Source organism: Chenopodium quinoa, unplaced genomic scaffold, assembly GCF_001683475.1.
Source record: "Chenopodium quinoa cultivar QQ74 unplaced genomic scaffold, ASM168347v1, whole genome shotgun sequence".
Classification (NCBI taxonomy): domain Eukaryota; kingdom Viridiplantae; phylum Streptophyta; class Magnoliopsida; order Caryophyllales; family Amaranthaceae; genus Chenopodium; species Chenopodium quinoa.
The window spans coordinates 3655154-3674006 of NW_018742484.1; the positions used below are offsets into that span (position 1 = coordinate 3655154).

At 34.2% G+C, this 18853-nt stretch overlaps 1 protein-coding gene across 1 annotated transcript; it reads right to left on the bottom strand.

The window, feature by feature from the left end:
- Nucleotides 1–1697: 1697 nt before the first annotated feature.
- Nucleotides 1698–4644, bottom strand: LOC110719163. Its single transcript, XM_021898067.1, has 7 exons — nt 4600–4644; nt 4241–4370; nt 3810–4129; nt 3565–3686; nt 3306–3456; nt 2972–3167; nt 1698–1789 (listed from the first exon to the last, which is right to left on the bottom strand). The coding sequence occupies exons 1-7, from the start codon at nt 4642–4644 to the stop codon at nt 1698–1700; spliced, it is 1056 nt and encodes a 351-aa protein (XP_021753759.1).
- Nucleotides 4645–18853: the final 14209 nt, after the last annotated feature.

Here is an 18853-nt window from a genome sequence, read left to right on the forward strand (position 1 = left end):
CTCAAGTTTATAGAGAGAAAGTAAACTATAGAGAGAGAAAGAATCTAATGAATGAATGAAAACTACTGCTAGCTAGCCTATAATACTACTGTCCTAAAGTGGTTGCAACCACTTATTACAATCAAAGAAAATAAAATGCTGACTGTGTATTTTTGTAACAAACTAAAGAATCTGTCATAATAGAAAAATGCTAGCATGGCTAAGTTGCTGACTAGACGAGGCTATGCAGCTTCTAGACCTTCTGCTAAGCATTACTCTCATTAACCCCCCCTCTCAAGCTTAGGGTGGTGTGAACCATACCAAGCTTGGACAGTAAATCATTAAATTAAGCTGAGGGTAGAATTTTTGTGAAAATATCAGCAAGCTAGCTAGAAGTAGGCAAATAACTCAGCTGCTAAAGACCTTCAAGAACCTTATCCCTTGTAAAGTGACAATCGATCTTAATACGCTTCATCCTCTCTTGGAAAACTGGGTTCCTGGAAATGTGAAAAGCACTTTGACTGTCACAATGAAGGGTGACAGTTTTGAGAGAAGATAGACCCAATTCCTCAAGTAGTTTGACTGTCCAAGTTACCTCAGATGCAGCTGAGGCCATAGCCTTATATTTTGCTTCAGATGAACACTTGGAAATTGTGCTTTGTTTCTTACTTTTCCAACTTATAGGAGACTAGCCTAAGCCTGGGATTGACTTTCTAGAATCAGGGAAAGCACCCCAATATCTATCAGAAAAAAGCCTGTAAATTCAGATGATCAGAAGCTTTAAGAAGAATTCCCTGGCTGAAGTTGATGCAACATACTTGAGAGTATGCTGCAAAGATTGAAAGTGAGGGATCCTGGGAGACTGCATATATTGACTTAGTGTTTGTACTGTATAGGAAAGATCTAGTCTGGTGTTTGTTAAAAATATTGAGCTTGCCAATCAAACACCTGTAAAGAATAGGATCCTGAAAGAATTTTGTGGCAAGGGTGTAGCAACTCTTCTGTCCACCTGAATCCCACCAGTAGATAAGAGCTCTTTGGTGAGCTTATGCTGTGTCATAGTAATACCATCTGCTGTATAGCCTGAGAACACCCAAATCCTTTATGCTGAAAACCAAGTCAAGATGCCTCTCTAGTTGATCAATACTGGAAGAATCTGTTCCAGTAATGATCATGTCATCAACATATACTGCAGCAATTGTAGTATGTTCTCCAGACTTATTTATGAAAAGAGAATAATCATGTTTAGAATGAATAAACCCTTGAGAAAAGTTCACTGACCAATTTAGCAAACCATTGCCTTGAAGCTTGCTTAAGGCCATATAGTGACTTTCTTAGCTGTACACCTTGTTTCCAGTATTTGGTACTCTTTCTGGCATCTTCATATATACTTCCTCATGTAAATCACCATGAAGGAAGGCATTGTTAACATCTAATTGAAAAACCTTCCAATTTTTTCTTGTTGCCAAAGCTAAAATGCTTCTCACAGTTGCCATCTTGACAGTTAGAGAAAAAGTTTCTTAATAGTCAATACCTTCATTTTGTGTATATCCTTTAGCAACTATTCTAACTTTGTATCTTTATAGAGAACCATCTGACTTGAGCTTGACCTTGTACACTCATTTGCAGCCTATAGGTTTTTTCCCTTTAGGTAAGTCAACAACATCCCAGGTGTGATTTCTTTCTAAAGCATCAAGTTCCTTTGACATAGCTGTATTTCAGTTCTGATTCTGAGAAGCAACCTTATATGACTCAGGTTCTGTTAAAGCAGCTTTAGAGGTAATTAAACACTTTTGGTAGTAGACAAATCCTGAAAATGGACCATGTTACACCAATGTTTAGAAATAGATCTCCCTTTTGTAGAACAGTCATAGTCATCCAAATATGAAGGAGGTTTAGTTAGTCTAGATGATGTTCTGACATGAAGAGGTAGTGGAATATTGGAAATATCTAGGACAGTAGAGCTAGTGTCAGAATTAGACTCATAATTTGATTCAAAAGTCAGGAAGTGAGAACATAGCTCAGTGTCAGCTTGACTAGAATTGTCTGTCCAGAATACATCTGGAAAATCAAAGGAAGGATCATATTCAATGTTTACAGGTAAGTAAATTTTGAAGTTGAAGAAGAGGGAGTAGTAGGAAAATCAGAAAAATGATATGGGAAGTGCTTTTCATGAAAAATGACATCCCTTGACACTTGAATATTCTTTGTATGAAGATTCAGAACTTTGTAGGCTTTTTTATTGGTGGATAAACAAGAAAGACACAAGGCTAAGCTCTAGAGTCGAATTTGGTTCTTTGTTGTTTAACTGTTGAGACAAAACATAAGCAACCAAATACTCTTAAGTGGTCAACATGAGGCTTCACACCAAATAATCTTTCATAAGGTGATATATTATGCAAAACTTGTAGGGGCATCCTGTTTATCAGATGAGCAACACACAATAGACATTCTCCCCAATACTGAACAAGTACTTTAGACTGGAAATATAGAGCCCTTGCTGTCTCTAAAAGATGCATGTGCTTCCTCTCCACAACTTTATTTTTCTGTGGGGTGTCTGTGCACAGCTTTTCTAAATGATAATTTCCTTCTTATTATAAAACCTTTTCAATTCCCCTTCAGTTAGTTCCTTGGCATTGTCAGACCTCACACAAAGAACCAAAGAAGTAAATTGTATTTCAGCATAAGCAACAAAATCTTGCAATATTTAAAAAACATCAGACTTATATTTAATCAAGTGAACCCATGTATTTCTTGAAAAATCATCAACTATAATGAGAAACATATTACAACAATTGTAAGTTGAAATTTGATAGGGTCCCCATATATCTTCATGAATTAATTGAAAGGGTTTATTACACTTAATGCTATTAACTGAAAAAGGTAGTATAGTCTGCCTAGCTGCAGGACAGACCTGACAAATATAATCCTATAAACAACTATCATTAAAGTGTTCCTTAACATAATGTAATCTAGAAAAGGGGCAAGTGACCAAATCTCAAATGCCAAAGCTTAGTTTCCTCCTTGTCTTTATTCTTCAAACTGGAATTACAAGAAGTCACATTTGCAGCATGCTTATTAAAAACTTCTTCAAGTTTTCCCACGACACTATTACTTTGTTGAACTTCTGTACAATAAAGGCCATCTCTCAGTTTACCAAGAACTAGTGTCTGGTTCAGATGTTGACCCTGAATAATGCAAGAATCAACTGTGAAATTTACATTACAATTCATGTCTCTACAAAGTTTATGCACATAATTTAGATTAAAATGAAACCCTGGCACATGCAAAACATCTTTTAGTACGACTGTATCATTCAATCTTACAGTTCCTATATGTATAACCTTGACCCTTTTTCCATCTGGAATGGTTATAGTATTGTCTATGTCATTCATCAACTCATAAGACTCAAATATCCTCAAATCATGACATATATGGTCTGTAGCACCACTATCTATCACCCATTGTCTACTAAAACTAGCCATAAGACAAATTTAACCTGTAAAGAAGGCATGTCATGTATTGTTCTGCTTGTCTGATTTCTCAGCATATGGACCTGATTGCTTTCCAATGAATACCAAATACTATTTGTACTGATTAACACTAATTTGCCCCTTACCATTAGTGTTATGTATCTGATTTTCCATTAAAGCATTCTCATCATTTTCTTCTGAATCAGTCATAGCAAGATTGGCATCTCTTGCTTTCTGAGCATTTCCAGTCCATCATGTAGGGTAACCATGCAACATGAAGCACCTTTCTATGCCATGCCTTGGTATCTTACAATGATCACAAAACCACTTGGAAGCTCTTTTAGATCCTGACATCACCTTTCCACTAAAATTCTGATATGCATTCCTAGTATTCCGAGCATTATCAGTGTTTTGTCTGTAACCTTTGTCTGTATGCCTATCATAGAATCTCTTCCTGTCTACAGCAAAGGCCATTGATTCAATTCCACTTCCTGCAGCAATTTGACTTACTTCCTTAGGCCTTTCTTCTTGCATACAAAGCCTGTGAGCAACACCAATAGTAGGAAGTGGTTGCATCAATAAGACGTGTGTCCTTACCATGGACAATTTATCATCTAGTTTCATAAAAATCATAATCAATGTTTGATCTTGTTGATTCTTAAGCATTTTCTGAGTGACTGCACATGTACAATTTGTACAAATACACATTGGCAAAGGATTCTCACTATCTATTGCATCTCAAACTGTCTTAATTCTAGTAAAGAATTCAGTCACAGACTCATTTCTACCTTGCTTCATGTCTATGAGTTCCTGTTGTAAGGAATACAACTGTGTTGCAGAGGTTTGTCCAAAACGATCCTCTAAATCCTTCCAAATTTCTCTTGTAGTCTTATGAAACCATATACTCTTAGCTAATTTCTAGAGAAAACAACAAATAGCCAACAACGAGATCATTGCACCTTTGCCAAGCTCTAGCAATTAAGTCTGTCTCATTTGGCTGAATAATAAATCCATCTATGAAACCTAGCTTGTTTCTAGATGATATCCCTAGCATCATAGTTCTCTTCCAGTTATTATAACCGGTTCCATTAAACAAATCATTCAACAATTTTGTATTGGAATTATAAGAAGGATGTATATAGTATACACTTCTAAGAATAGTTGTAGGATCTACTGAACTTTCACGAGCCATTTTCAATAAACAAATTCTGAATTCTACTTCAGTTCCAACAGATTCAAGAAGAATATACCAATAACTAACCAACACAATTAATCAAGCAAGCAATTAATTCTTCTCATACACAACTGATAATCCAGTATAACAGAATTCAACAAGCAACATCCAGATGTTAATCTCCAAACAATTCTCAGCCAAACAATTATCAAAGAAAATCACAAAAAATATCTCCAATCACAATTAACTTCAGTCAAGAATTTCCAAGAAACTATCAAAACAACAATTAAACGATTACCTCAGATTCTTCAACTATTTCAATTGTTCGATTACTCTGCAGACTTCAGCAAAATCGAACGCAACAATTTGTAAACACAAAAGCACAAACCTGCTCTGATACCATGAGAAAACACACAAAAACAAGCAATCTACGAATCAAAAAAGAAGTAGAACACCAGATTTTCTTCCTTCATTGCTCTGTCCTTAGAGTTCAAGCTCGAGTACTAAAACTAATAATCAAAGCATTAATGGAGATTTTTCCTCAAGTTTACAGAGAGAAGGTAAACTAGGGAGAAAGAAAGAATCTAATGAATGAATGAATACTACTACTAGCTAGCCTATTAATACTATTGTCCTAAAGTGGTTGCAACCACTTATTATAATCAAATAAAATAAAAGGGAAATTCTACATGGTGGCCTCATGGTTTTGAGTTTTCTACATGGAAGACGAACTTTTTTCCAGCTCTCTTTAGTGGCACCAGGGTTTAGAAAAATTTACATAGTGACCTTTTTTAGGTTTATGGCTAACCTATTTAGTTAAAATGGTTAACCTTTTATTTTATTTTTTTATTAAAAAACTATTTAAATTATATTTTAAAATAATAAAATTTTAAAAAAAAAACAAAAAAAATTCCTAGCCACCAATCCTTGCCGGAATCCGGCCACCCCTGACCACCGAAACCACCTTCCAGCCCAACCCTTGACCATCGAAACCACCAAAACTGGCCGGTCGGCCTTCCACAATCCCACCTGACCTAGCTCCGACCCCCAAAACCGCCACCCTGATCCCCAAAACAACTACCAAATTCAACGAAACCACCGCCATCCCCGTCACGAAACCCTAAATTCAAATGCTAGCACCTCTTTTCCTTCACACAAGCTCTCTCTTTTCCCATAGGCTAGGGTTTTATTAGGTTTTGAGGGTGGATCGGCGCGCGGTTCACGGTGTTAGAGACGGAGGGCGGTGGTTTCGCGGCGGATTCGAAGGTGGTGGGTGGGGATTTGTGGGTTTGTTTCAAGTATGGGGGAAGGGTGGTGCTGGGGAAAGGGGTTGTTTCCGGTGTGGCTGGCTGGGTTGGGGTGGTTTTCGGGGAGTTCGTGGTGGATGTGGAGGTAGAGGAGGTTCATGGGGTGGCTGGTTGGGTTGGGGCGGTTTTTTTTTTTTTTTTTAAAGTTTATAATTTTAAAATATAATTTAAATAATTTTTTAATAAAAGGTTAACCATTTTAACTAAAAAGGTTAGCCATAAACCTAAAAAAGGTCACTATGTAGATTTTTCTAAACCTTGGTGCCACTGAAGAGAGCTGGAAAAAAAATTCGTCTTCCACGTAGAAAACTCAAAACCATGAGGCCACCATGTAGAATTTCCCAAAATAAAATGCCGACTGTGTATTTATGTAACAAACTAAAGAATCTGTTATAGCAGAAAAATGCTGACGTGGCTAAGTTACTGATTAGACGAGGCTATATGCAGCTTCTGGAACCTTCTGATGAGCATTACTCTCATTAATTATATAATGGGTTATTGAGCTAAACTTATTCCAGGTTGGATGAGAGTTCAAATACATATAAAATATCAGTTTAGCGATGATCCATTCTAAAAATCAATTGAGAAAAGCTTGTCAAAAAGAAAATAAAAATTAATTGAGAAAAGTATAGTAACCACACCAACATAGAGTTTTATGCTGAATCAACCTCCATATCACTAATTTTAACATGGCTTATAAATGCATCCTTTCTTTCAAAAAAGGGGGAAAAAACAAAAAAAACAAACTCGTAGGTATATTTTTTTTCACAAAAAATGGTTCATTAGTGGAAAAAATGCTATTAGCAACTGGCGAAAAGTGGCTACAAATCCTGCCATTTCTTCTTCATCTTCTTCTCATTCTAAAACCCTAAATCTCTCTTCTTCAATCTCCTTAAACCCATCAATTACATTCATCAAAAGATTATTACCCGCATTCCGATGCGAATCCCAAAATCGTCGGCATTGGACGATGGTTGATTATCACATCTCTAAACTCAACTATTGAATCGAAATTGGTGGTGCGATTTGCGATTGAATATGGTGAATTAGTAGGAGATGATAGAGTGTTCTCGTGTAATACTCCATATTTTTATAATATTTTTATATTTATAAATTATTTATTTTATTTAGGAAATTCATGGAATAATCCCACCTTTGCGCCGTTTGTTTTTAATAATCCCACCTTTGAATTATTTTTTAATAATCCGACCTTTCTCCCAATTCTTTTTTAATGGTTCCATTTGACCAGAAACCGATTAAACCGGTCAAATTTTTTTTTTTTGATTTAAAATACACGTGTCACTATGCAATTTGTCTAAAATTTTAAATTAAAAAACAAAATTAAAAAAAGAAAAACAATTTTTAAAACTCAACAACCACCATTCCACCAACCAGCCACCCACACCACCACCTCCACCAGTCAGCCACCTTTTTCCCCTCCCCCTTTGCCAGCGCCCAGTCTTCCCCATACCGCCGACGACCCTAAACCGACCTCGACTCTTTCTCCAAGCCCCCACCCTTTCCGATCGTCCACCTCGACCACCGCCTGAAACTCGCATCCCCCATCCACTTGCCTAGCCGCCTGAAACCCGTAACCCATCTCTAACCCCTTGGCTGAAACTCGCAACCCATCCCCCACCCTTGCCTGAATCCCGTAACCCATCCCACCCCCTCGCCGCAAACGGAAACCCTTATCCACCCTCCACCAGCTCTGAAATCCCCATCCTCACCTCTACCAGCTCTAAACTTCACCTGAAACACTGAGGCCGTGACCTCCATGTTTTCAATTGAGGAAAGAGAAGAGAAAAAGGTGGGGTAGGTGGCTAATTGGGGTTGTTGACAGTCGTGGAGGAGAGAGAAAAGAGGAGGAAGAAGGGTGGTGGTCTGGGAAGAAGGGGAAGGGGGTGGGTGGTCGGATTTCAGAGGGGAAGAAGGTGGGGTGGATGGGGAAGGGCGGTGAAGGTGGCTGGGGTGGCTGGGAGTATGTCGGAATTCATGGAGGTGAGAAAGAGTTGGGCAGGGGAAAGAGGAAAGGGGTGGCTGGGAGTATTTTTTTCTGTTTTTTTTTTCTTTTTAATTTTTTTGACCAATCACAGGCCGCCACGTGTCATGTAACCTGTTATAACAAGTTACATGACCGGTCGGGACCAGTAAAAAAGAATTAGGGGTAAAGGTTGGATTATTCAAAGGTGGGATTATTAAAAACGAACGGCGCAAAGGTGAGATTATTCCCATGAATTTTTCCTTTTATTTATTTTATAAATTAAAATGATTCATTTTATTTTTAAAAGAAATTAATTATTTAAATATTATGTAAATGTGCATAAAATAATATGAGTCATTAATTGAGGCAATAAAAGTGTTTTAAATTGGGTCATCTTTATTTTAATAGTTGGATCAATTTGTTGAGGAATTGAGGACACTTAAAAGCCCAACAAGTTGGCCCCAAAGGAAGAAGTCAAGGGGGAGTAGGATTTAGTAATGATAGTTTTGTAATTATGAGTTTTTGTTTTAGAAGGGGAGTATAAATACTTCAAAACCTCAAGATTTTTCACTCTAAAATCATAATTATCAGATTTCACAAAAATTCCAAGGTTTTCTCTTTATTTTCTCTCTCCTCTTTCCCCTTATTTTTCCTCTCTTTTGTTTTTTCTCTTCTTTTTCCTCTCCTTCCCTACGCCTCTCTCTCCCTCTTCTTCTCCCCTGACGCCGGCAACCACTAGCGCCACCACCACCACTGGCGAGCCACCGGGAGCAGCGGCAGCACCGGCGCACCACCGACCACTCTCTCCTTCTCTCTTCTCTTTTGTGGTTTGGTAGTGTATATATATATATATATATATATATATATATATATATATATATATATATAATAAAAAATAAATAAAAAAAACTCTTTTCTCTTCCTAATTTAATTCTATTGTTTTTATTAATTTAAAGCATGATTTTGATTATGTTTTGGTTTTGATTTTGGGTATTTGATGTTGTTAAATTGTTTATATAATTTTCAGATTTTTATTCAATCAAAAACCTCAATTTACAAACCCTAGAATTTGGGAATTTAATATTTATGGTTAGGGTTTGATCCTAGGTTGATGTTGTTGTTTAATTAATGGTTTAAACATGCTTTAATGAGTATAAAGCCCTCAAATTAATGCTGAAATTTATCTATGCACACTACTTTTTAATTATTGAGTTAGGGTTTGATTACCCATAAAAGGGAAAAAAGTTTAATGATTTAAATATGATTTCCTAGTCTATTAGTGATGTTTTATATTAAATAAGTATGCTAGAATTTTTTTATTTAAGTCATAAAAATTAAGTCTATTTGAAAGATTTGAAGTACCCACTTACAGAAAAGGTTTTATGGCTTTTATGTCATTAAATTGGGTTAATTAGTAAGGTTTAAAGAGTATAATAGTTGCTGAAAATTTGTGAGAATAGTGGATTAATTATAGTTATATATTCTTAATTGTAGGGAACTTTGAGCTAGGTGATTTCTAGCGAGTGTGGCCGAGTTTAGGCATTATTCAAGGTACGTATGTGCACAACAATATTTGTGTATGCGTAGTATCATGGCAGGATTTGTAAAGTATGATTTAAGTGATGAATTAGTAGCATGTTTAGTTGATTATGTGCTTGGAATTGATATTGTTTGAGCATGAATTGTTATGCAAGCATGTGAATATATTATTTGAGGCATGATACAAATTGAGTATGTATGAATCATGGAAGTATGTTTTATTTTCAAGTATCAAGAAAGCATGTATTCAATAAGCAAGGCTTATGTATGAGTTAAAGAGCTAAAGTTAGAATTATTGATCATGATTCATGAATTTATTTCTCACCCATTTATTATTGGTGTTGAGTCAAGAAGTTAGTTTATTTATTTACTCACTCAAGTAAGTTGAGTTTGAGTCGAGGAAGTTTAGTAATCGTGCAATTTTGTGCACAAAACTAGGCAAGGAACTTTAATTAAAATAAATAGTATGCTCACTAATTAATTCAATAATGAATTGGAAGTATGTATTGATTGTTATTATGTTTGTTCTTGATTGATTGGTTTGAGTCAGCACAAGTTAAATTTGTAAATCACGTAAAGTGTAAGAGAATACGCACCAAAACTCTTGGAATGTATATACCTTGAGTATGAACATATGGGGGAAGTTATGGGGTTTTATATTTAACCATAGCTTCTACAGGGGTGCAGGACGTTGTACTTTCTTTTATTATTTATGCGCTGGAATTCCGTCACCAAGTGTGACATAGTAGGTGCCAATTGGGTAGCTTCCTGATTGGAAGCTCAATATTTAAATGAGCTATTTTCAAGGAAGAAAACCCGTTCGATGTGTAATCCAAAATTATTATTAATAATTAATATTGCTAGTTATGAGTCAAAGGTAAGTTAACTTGTGATTGTGTGGTGAACATGTTTTATTTATTATTTTTATCTTGATGCTAGGATATTCATGTTAGTGTGGAGCATATGTACTCAGCTTTTGCTGATTCGTACTTTTGCGTTTGTGTTAGGCTTTCCTTTGGATTGGCCCTACTATGACCCATTTTTATGGTGAGTAGAGAGTTGAAATAAAGAGGAAGTAACAACTACTTGAAGTATGAAGAGCATGATGGGATAGAGTGCAGAGAGTTACTTGTTATGTTTATTAGTTTTAATGTTTTTGAATTGTTGATTTGTTATCTAACATTATTATGTTTGTTTTTAATTGGTTTTAAGAAGGGCCATGTTTGAATTGATTCCAACTTGTGAATGTTTTATTCTACTTTTGTTTTGAGGTTGTAAACTCAAGTATTATTTTCGAAAGTTGGTTTTTATGTTTTTAGACTTCCGCTGTAAGACTTTGAAAATTAGCCTTAGCCGTTATCACAGTGGCTGTAATATTTTGGTTATTTTGCTAAAAAGGGTTTTATTTAGAGTAAAAGGAGTATTTTAAAGGAAGAAAATTTCCAGGGTATTACAACTCTGACTTGGGTGAAAAGGAGTGATGTTGCCGTGAGATCTGGTGATGGTTTGATGGTGGATGTGGGAATTGATCTGGTGGCGGTTTGATGGTTGTTATGCGATATGCGATTGGCTTTTTTATCGTGGCTGGGTGCTGCTGTTGTTGGTTGCAATTGTTTGCGAATTGGTGAAGGGGTGGTGGCCGGAATTTGCTGCGATTAGGAGTGGAATAGAGGTTATGAGTGTGGGCTGTAGTGATTGAAGGAGTAGGGGAGTTGTGGTTTGGTGGTGGGTGTGAGCAGAGCTGCCGTAAATTGGAGATTGGTAGTGGTTGGGATTAATTGATGTTGATTGTTGTTGTTGTTGGAGAGAGGTAGGTGTGCGGGTGCTGATGTTGTGGTGGCTGGATTTGGAGGTGATAGGTGGTGGAGTTGCGGTGCAGGTGAGCTACGGTAAGAATGGATCATTGCTATACAAAGGAAAAAAAATAAAAGCAGGAAGGCTAATTGGAGAACTTTTCTCCATTTATCTTAATTCATTTGAAAGTGGATTTATTTGATGAAAATGGAATAGGTAGGACCCAACTGTTCATGGGGTGTTTGAGGTTTGTTTTTTGACATACCAAAGTGGTGAAGAATTAATTACTTGATTAAGCTTGGGCTATAAGTGGCTGGTGGAGTGTGTTGCAGTTGTGACGATGGTTATGGTGGTGCGTGAGGATTTGTGGTGGTGTGAAGATTTTATTAGTTTGTTGTTAATGAGAAACCCCATTCCCACTTGAAACAAAGAGAAAAAAAGAGAGGAAGAGGGGGAAAGAGGAGAGAGAAGGAAATAAAAATATATTGTATGTTGTTAATTATATTAGCCAACAAATGACGTATATCAACCATTAAAATGAACCTATCAGTCAATTGATATATATCTGATATCTGTCAACATTAGGGTCATATCAAAAAACAAAAGATACATATCAGCCAACAAAAGGAATATATTAGCCAACAAATGAAATAATATCAGCTAACAAAAGGAACATATCATCCAACAAAAAATACATATCATCCAACAAAAGATACATATCAGCCAACATAAGGAACATTTCAGCCAACAAATTAAGCATATCAACCACCAAAAGGATGAAATCGGAAAACAAAAGCAATAGGTAAGCCGACAAAATAAACACATCAACCAACAAAATGAAACATATAAGCCAACAATTAAAATATACATATCAGCCAACAAAATAAAGATATCAGCCAACTAAAGAAATATATCAGCCAACTGATGTTTGATAGCAGCCAACAAAATAAGGATATCAGCCAACTAAAGAAATATATCAGCCAACTGATGTTTGATAGCAGCCAACAAAAGAAACATATTAAAAATAAAAAATATATCAGCCAACAAAAGGAATATATTAGCCAATACAAAAACCATATCAGCCAACAAGTAAAATATATCAACCAAGCATGCCGTATGCATAATTTGCATGCGACAGTCCGCATCCAATACCTTCTCATTTTTTTTTCTTTATCTTTATTTTTCTTTGATGTAAGATAAGTCTCAATTTACATGAGGGATACTTTTAACCATTTTTTTTGGACAAACTCTTAACCGTTATTTTACGCAAACTAATAAAGTTACCCTCTAATTGTATCACATACACTTATTTTCTCATCTAATAATTGTTTATTAATTTTTATAAAATTAACATTATATACATTATACGGGATGAAAACTAGTTGAAAATGGCTTCACGTCTTATTCCACATATGTTGAAATGGACATCCTTGAAACAAAGGAAATAAGAAATTAAAAGATGTAACAAAAAAAAAGGGTCCAAAATGAATTCTTAAATGCCACGATAGCTCAATCTACGTTTGGTACGATTGACGATCTTTCAAGCCATAACAAACAAAGAGTATAAACGTGAAGAAACAACAATATTTAAAGATTAATCTTCTCTGCCGAAATTTCTGATAAAGTTCAATAAATTATTTAAGACCCAAAATATATATATTTGGTTGATTTGGTGAACATTTGTTGGATGATTTATAAAGCCCTTTAATTGGTTTGTCCACAAAATGAAGTTATTCCTAATTTCACAGTTTGCAACGTCGGCTACATCGGCTCAGCAACCGTTGGTTGGTTGTTTCTCTCGTGTATTATCATCATCTATAGCAACTAATCATGGATATTTATATGTCTATTGATTCCTTCCGTCTTAATTTAATTTATTCAATTATAATGTGAAATGATTTTAGAATATAAGTTAGTATTGACTTATTAGATGTTATCTTAATTATCAAGAGTTATATGTCATAGAAAATACGTATTAAATATTACAAAGTATTTTTAATTAATTGAGACATAATATGTGACCTTTTATATCATACAGCGTAGTTGTGGGAAAATAGAGGTAATAATAAAATATGTAATTCCTCTTTGTTGACTTTAAAAAGTTCACATATTTTATTATGACTATATTCAATAATCATAAATTCTTTTATATGGTTAGCCACATCATTAGTTGATGGTGTGACTATTGTCTACTTCACATATAAGCAATTAATTGAGCAAATGAGGTTTATATATAATGATGATCAAATGAGATTACCATGACAAAGGAGGGGTATATGGTTACTGGCTTACTGCAATGGAATAATGGGTTTATTACCCTTATAAATAAGTGAAATTGTCTTTTTATTAGTTATAACAAAAAAAGAATTACTCAAATTGAATGAACAAATGAGGTTATTATGTTTCAAATTAATTGATGTTACATTCTCATATACTTCGTATATATAATAATAATAATAATAATAAAAAAAAGGTTACTGGTAGACAAAATAAGGTTGCCCTTAATTCCTTATGAATAATTGAGGTTACTCATATTAATAAAGAAAGATAACTCTTAAAGAAAGATATAGTATGTATTAATTAATCACCATCGTATTGAATGGGAGAATCTTCTATGCATTTAGATGAAAGAAATAATGAAAATAGTATGGTAGAGGGGGGGTGTACCATGTGCATGGTACACCCACAAATATATTATATATAAATAAAAGAACATTGAGACAAATTTAATGTTCTTTTATTTATATGTAATGTTCTTTTTTAATGAAGCGTAATTTATGTAATGTTCTTTATTTTATATGTAATGTAATTTTCATTTCACCCATTCATTTTCTCTCTCTTCGATACTCTCTCTCCTCTCCCTCTAACTTCTTCTTCCATTTTATTTCTTGATTTTTATAGTTTTTATGTGCTTAATTCATCACTCACAAACACATTTATACTAGATTTTACACTCCAAAATTCGAATTTCACAACCAAATTTTCGGATTTTTCATGATGTGAGAATTTTGGGTATTTTTTATTTTGGCTAAAAAACTTGCAATTGAGTGTTCAACTTGCTTGATTTCCACTATTAATTCACTTTACAAGGGTTTTCTACTCATTTGAGGTATGACTTCTCTTTCTTTGTTCATCTTTGTTCTACTTCATGAATATGAAACCCTAGGTTGTGCTTCAATAGTGAACTCTCTTTATGCTTGTTATTTTTACCTATATTTTGTGTTTTGTGATAATGTTTGTTGTTCATATAAAGCCTTATTATCATGAAATTACTTGATTGTTTGAATTTTTGGCACTACCATTGTTGCTCATCATCTTCTTCCATGGGTTTGGGTAGTAGCATTTTTCCATTATTTATATGTAACGTTATTTTTCAGAAAGTTAATGTTATTTTATATTTATATGTAATGTTATTTTATTTTTAAGTTATGTTCTTTTATTGTATGTAATGTTCTGTAGTTTATATGTAAGGTTCTTTTTTTATGTACTCTATGTTCGTTTGTAATGTATAGTAAATTATTATAACTACGATTTTTTTTATTTATGGGCAATGTTATTTTATTTATATGTAATTTTCTTTTATTTATAGGTAATGTTCTTTAATTCATATGGTGATGTTCTTCCAGGTGTACCATGCACACCCGGCTGTACGAAACAATTATTGTAAAAATAACACTCACTGATATTTTTTCCGTATACTTCCACCCATTTGTTTTTGGTTAATATTCACACATGATTAGGGGTGGTTATTGGGTAGGGCTACCCAATGGCAAAAGGGTCGGGCCTAATATTAAAGGGTTTTGACCCTTTAATTTTTTAATAGACAGGGCTTTAATAGGGTCTTATTTTGTAGGGCTTTTATAGGGTCTTATTTTGTAGGGCTTTTATAGGGTCTTATTTTTAATGGACAGGACTTAAGAATTAAAATAAAAAGCCTAATAATAATGATTAAGGGTCAGCCTTACTTCCATTTTTTCTCTCTTCTCCTCTGTTCTTCCGCCCACCTTTCTCTATCCTCCATTGAAGCGCACTCAGAATTCTCCATTGAAGCGCACTCATAATTCTCCATTGAAGCCGCTTCAGCGTTAATAAGCTCAAAATAAGTTCAATTCAGATGATTATTAGAATTTCAATGAGAATTTTACAAAGAAACTACCTGGAGCATTCGAATTTTGGGTTCAATCGAATCGAATATTTTGACAAAAATCACGATTTCATTGAAAGAAATAATTGTAAAAATTTGTTTATAGCAAATGAAAAATCGAATTTTGCTAATTGTAAAAAAAAAAAAACACTTGGAGAAGAATCATATTGAAACAGAAAATCACGATTATCAGCTGCGGCAGCGAGATCGCCGGAAGGAGTCTCCGGCGACCAAGTGACGGAGACGACATCGGAGAATTCGGAAGAAGGAAGGAGAAGGGAAGTGAGATATAACGAAGCATGAGGGCTAGTGGTTAGTTGATTTACAAGGGAAGTGAGATATAACGGAGAAATTGAATTTTATTGTTTGGTGTTGTTAATTGAATTGTTAGTGTCATACTTCGTATTTCATTGTATACTTTCATTGGATTTCTTTGTATAATGGCACTAAATTAGCATGATTGTTGCCTTAACTTTCCTGATGGTGTTTTGATTCAGAACTTTAAGCGTGCTTCGTGTTCAGCTGTGCTTACTTTGGCATATCAGCTGTGCTTCTATTAAATTTGGGTAAAGGCCCGTTAATGGTCCGTTTCACTTTTACCTCGACCCTGACCCGCATTGACCCTGACCCGCTAAATATTATCATAATCCGCAACCGACCCGCCCTGCTAATGACCCGCATCGAGCCGCCCAATAACCATCCCTACACATGATATGTCTATCACTTTCATTTTGTACTATTTGTATTACTTACAGTACATTGTTTTAAAAACTCATTTAGATGTAATGTTGATATATAGTGGATGTTGCATCTATTCATCTGAGTCTCGACTTGATTTCACGTTAGTTTGATATTGTCTAAGACTTCTGCCCACTTCTAAGGTCCAGCTCCCGAACCTTCGGCTCTAATGCCAATTGTTAGGACGTGTTTATCATCCAATATTTTTTTTAGTGTTCCACCCAAATCACTCTTTGGACTAATTCGGATTTAAGGATCAGTTTTGGGTGGTTAGGTTCCACTCCCCTCCCAATTGTTGTTGTGGGGGATCGAACACGCAATCTTCCCTACTAAGTGTAGCCTCAATCACCACTACACCCAATTAGTTGTTCATCATACTATATATCAACATACACTTTATTATTATTATTATTATTATTATTATTATTATTATTATTATTATTATTATTATTATTATTATTATTATTATTATTTATTTTTTATTTATTTATTTATTTTTAAGGAAATATCACTTTAAACTTGCCTTGCATAAATTTGTTTTTATTCCCCTTTTTACAATAATCACATACTAATAAAAACACATAGACATACTCTTCTAAGGAATACAAGTTAATAAGTTATACAACTGTTCCTAATTTTTTTCATGTGGGACTTGGGTTGGCAACCCAATCTTAATCATCACATAATTTTACTCGTACCATACAAATATATATGCGTGAACGGTGAACCGTGAACACAATGACATGCAATTTCTTTTGTCAAATCAGTTGAAATAAAAGCTTTCATGTACCCTTAATTAAAAATAAAAAAAAAGGGCTTTCATGTAAACAATGTTTGACTTAAATAAAAAAGATGAAGAAGATGACAAAATTGATAAAGGTAGTGTAAATCAGACACTGGCTGAAGACAAAGCAACCCCATTTGTCTGGCATAGTCATCCTCATTCATCTTTTCTTTTTATTAAAACTCTCAAATTAAAGTTACATTACAATTATATACCCCTTTTTAATTATAAGTTTATAACCCTTCATTCATGAATCAAAAAGCTTGATTGGTTATGCAAAGAAGTACTCCGTATACAACTGCCACATATTTATCACTCCGTTATCAAATGTCTATAACTTGTATTTCCATCACGTGTTATCTATGCTCATATTATTTGTCCTTATGAATTTATTCTACGGAGGTGAGATCAATTTAAGGATCTAATTAATGATTGTTTTTAATGCAATATTTGTGAGACTATATTATCAAATATGTATTGGTCTCAAGACTCTCAACAACGTAATGTTGATTTGTCACTTATGTCAAGACTATTGTTCATCGGTGGTAATTCCTGTCAATGTTCTCGCTTTACTGCAACCATATATTATAAGTAGAAGATACATGTAATGGATAATGGATTATCGTTACTTTACATGATTAGATACACAACTAGTTTTCTTCAATATCATGATAAGATATAATCCACCCTACCAAAAAAAAAAAAAAATTGGAAGAAAAGGGCGGATCACATTATGATAATTATGTGATCTATCTCTCCATTTAGGCCCCTCCCAAGAAAAACTAAAGTCGACAAATCATATGTATATTTCATATGTATGACCCCTTAATTCATTCCAAGAACTCAAATCAATTACTCCATAAACATATAATACAATCAATTCAACAACTTTTTAGAGAAATCTTCAAATAATTTATTACGAGTTCATTATTTTCCAAGCATGTAGAAAATATCTCAATGTAACATCATCCACTAACAAAGCATGGATACTAGACTAGTTTAGCTGGTTAAATTAAAATTTTACATTATTACACCCATTTCTGAAGATGTAAAACCCTGTCTCATTACTCATCGTTTGTGACTCTCTTACGATAAAATACCAATAAAGTTGTAAGAAAAAAAATATAGTGGTCCTATACTTCTACACAGGGCTCATCTTTTAATTTGATCCAAGTACTAACACTTTAGTTTTTGAAAGAGATTAGATACAACAACAAAGGTTAAACAAAAGCTAAAACTAATTAAAAAAAAAAAAAATCTCAGAGAAAAAAGCAGCCAAGATGTCAGGATCACAGACACAGCCAAACAGCTTTTTTTTAATAATCTTTGATCATCTTTCTCTCTCTTCCTTCCCTTTCATAGTAATGATCTCTTTCTTCCTTCTCTCTCTCTCTCAAGTCTCAACCAACCAACCTCTCTTTCTCTCTCTTCTAAATCTCTCTCCTCTGTTATACTTTCATATGATCAGCATCTTCTGCATTCATTACTATATAAAAATCAAAAAAAACTTTATAATATTAACTTCATTTTTCAGCTTGAAAAACAAATTTATAAAAAGCTTACATACTGTTTGTCTCAGATCCCAATAAATTTATCATATCATAAAATATAATCTGTCTTTCTCTCTCTAGGTTTTTATATTACAGTTCAGTGTTCACTGTCTGATTTACTGATTTAGCAGTAAGTTTAAAGCAATCTCTCTCTTTCAATTTTTCTCGCCCTATATTTGTGGTCCTTTACATAGGGTAAATTCTATTATTATTACTCCTTTCTTCCCTCTTTTTTTCCCCTCTTTCTCTCTCTACCTTAAACTTTCTCTCTCCTCATTTTTTCTTCATACCCATTTCATATAATCACCTAATTCAAGTACCCTTTTGAAGGTTTTGATTGATTCCATTAAAAAACTAGTTTTCGATTTTGAGGGTTTTGTGAGAAAA

What these genes read in the sequence shown, in the direction of transcription:
- LOC110719163 (XM_021898067.1), bottom strand. Translation starts at nt 4,644, where the DNA reads ATGGCTCGTGAAAGTTCAGTAGATCCTACAACTATTCTTAGAAGT. An exon ending in ACTCATAGACATGAAGCAAG is followed by an intron (nt 4,130 to 4,240) that starts GTAGAAATGAGT and finishes GTACATGTGCAG; the next exon opens with TCACTCAGAAAATGCTTAAG. An exon ending in GCTTTGGCATTTGAGATTTG is followed by an intron (nt 1,790 to 2,971) that starts GTCACTTGCCCC and finishes GTCCATTTTCAG; the next exon opens with GATTTGTCTACTACCAAAAG.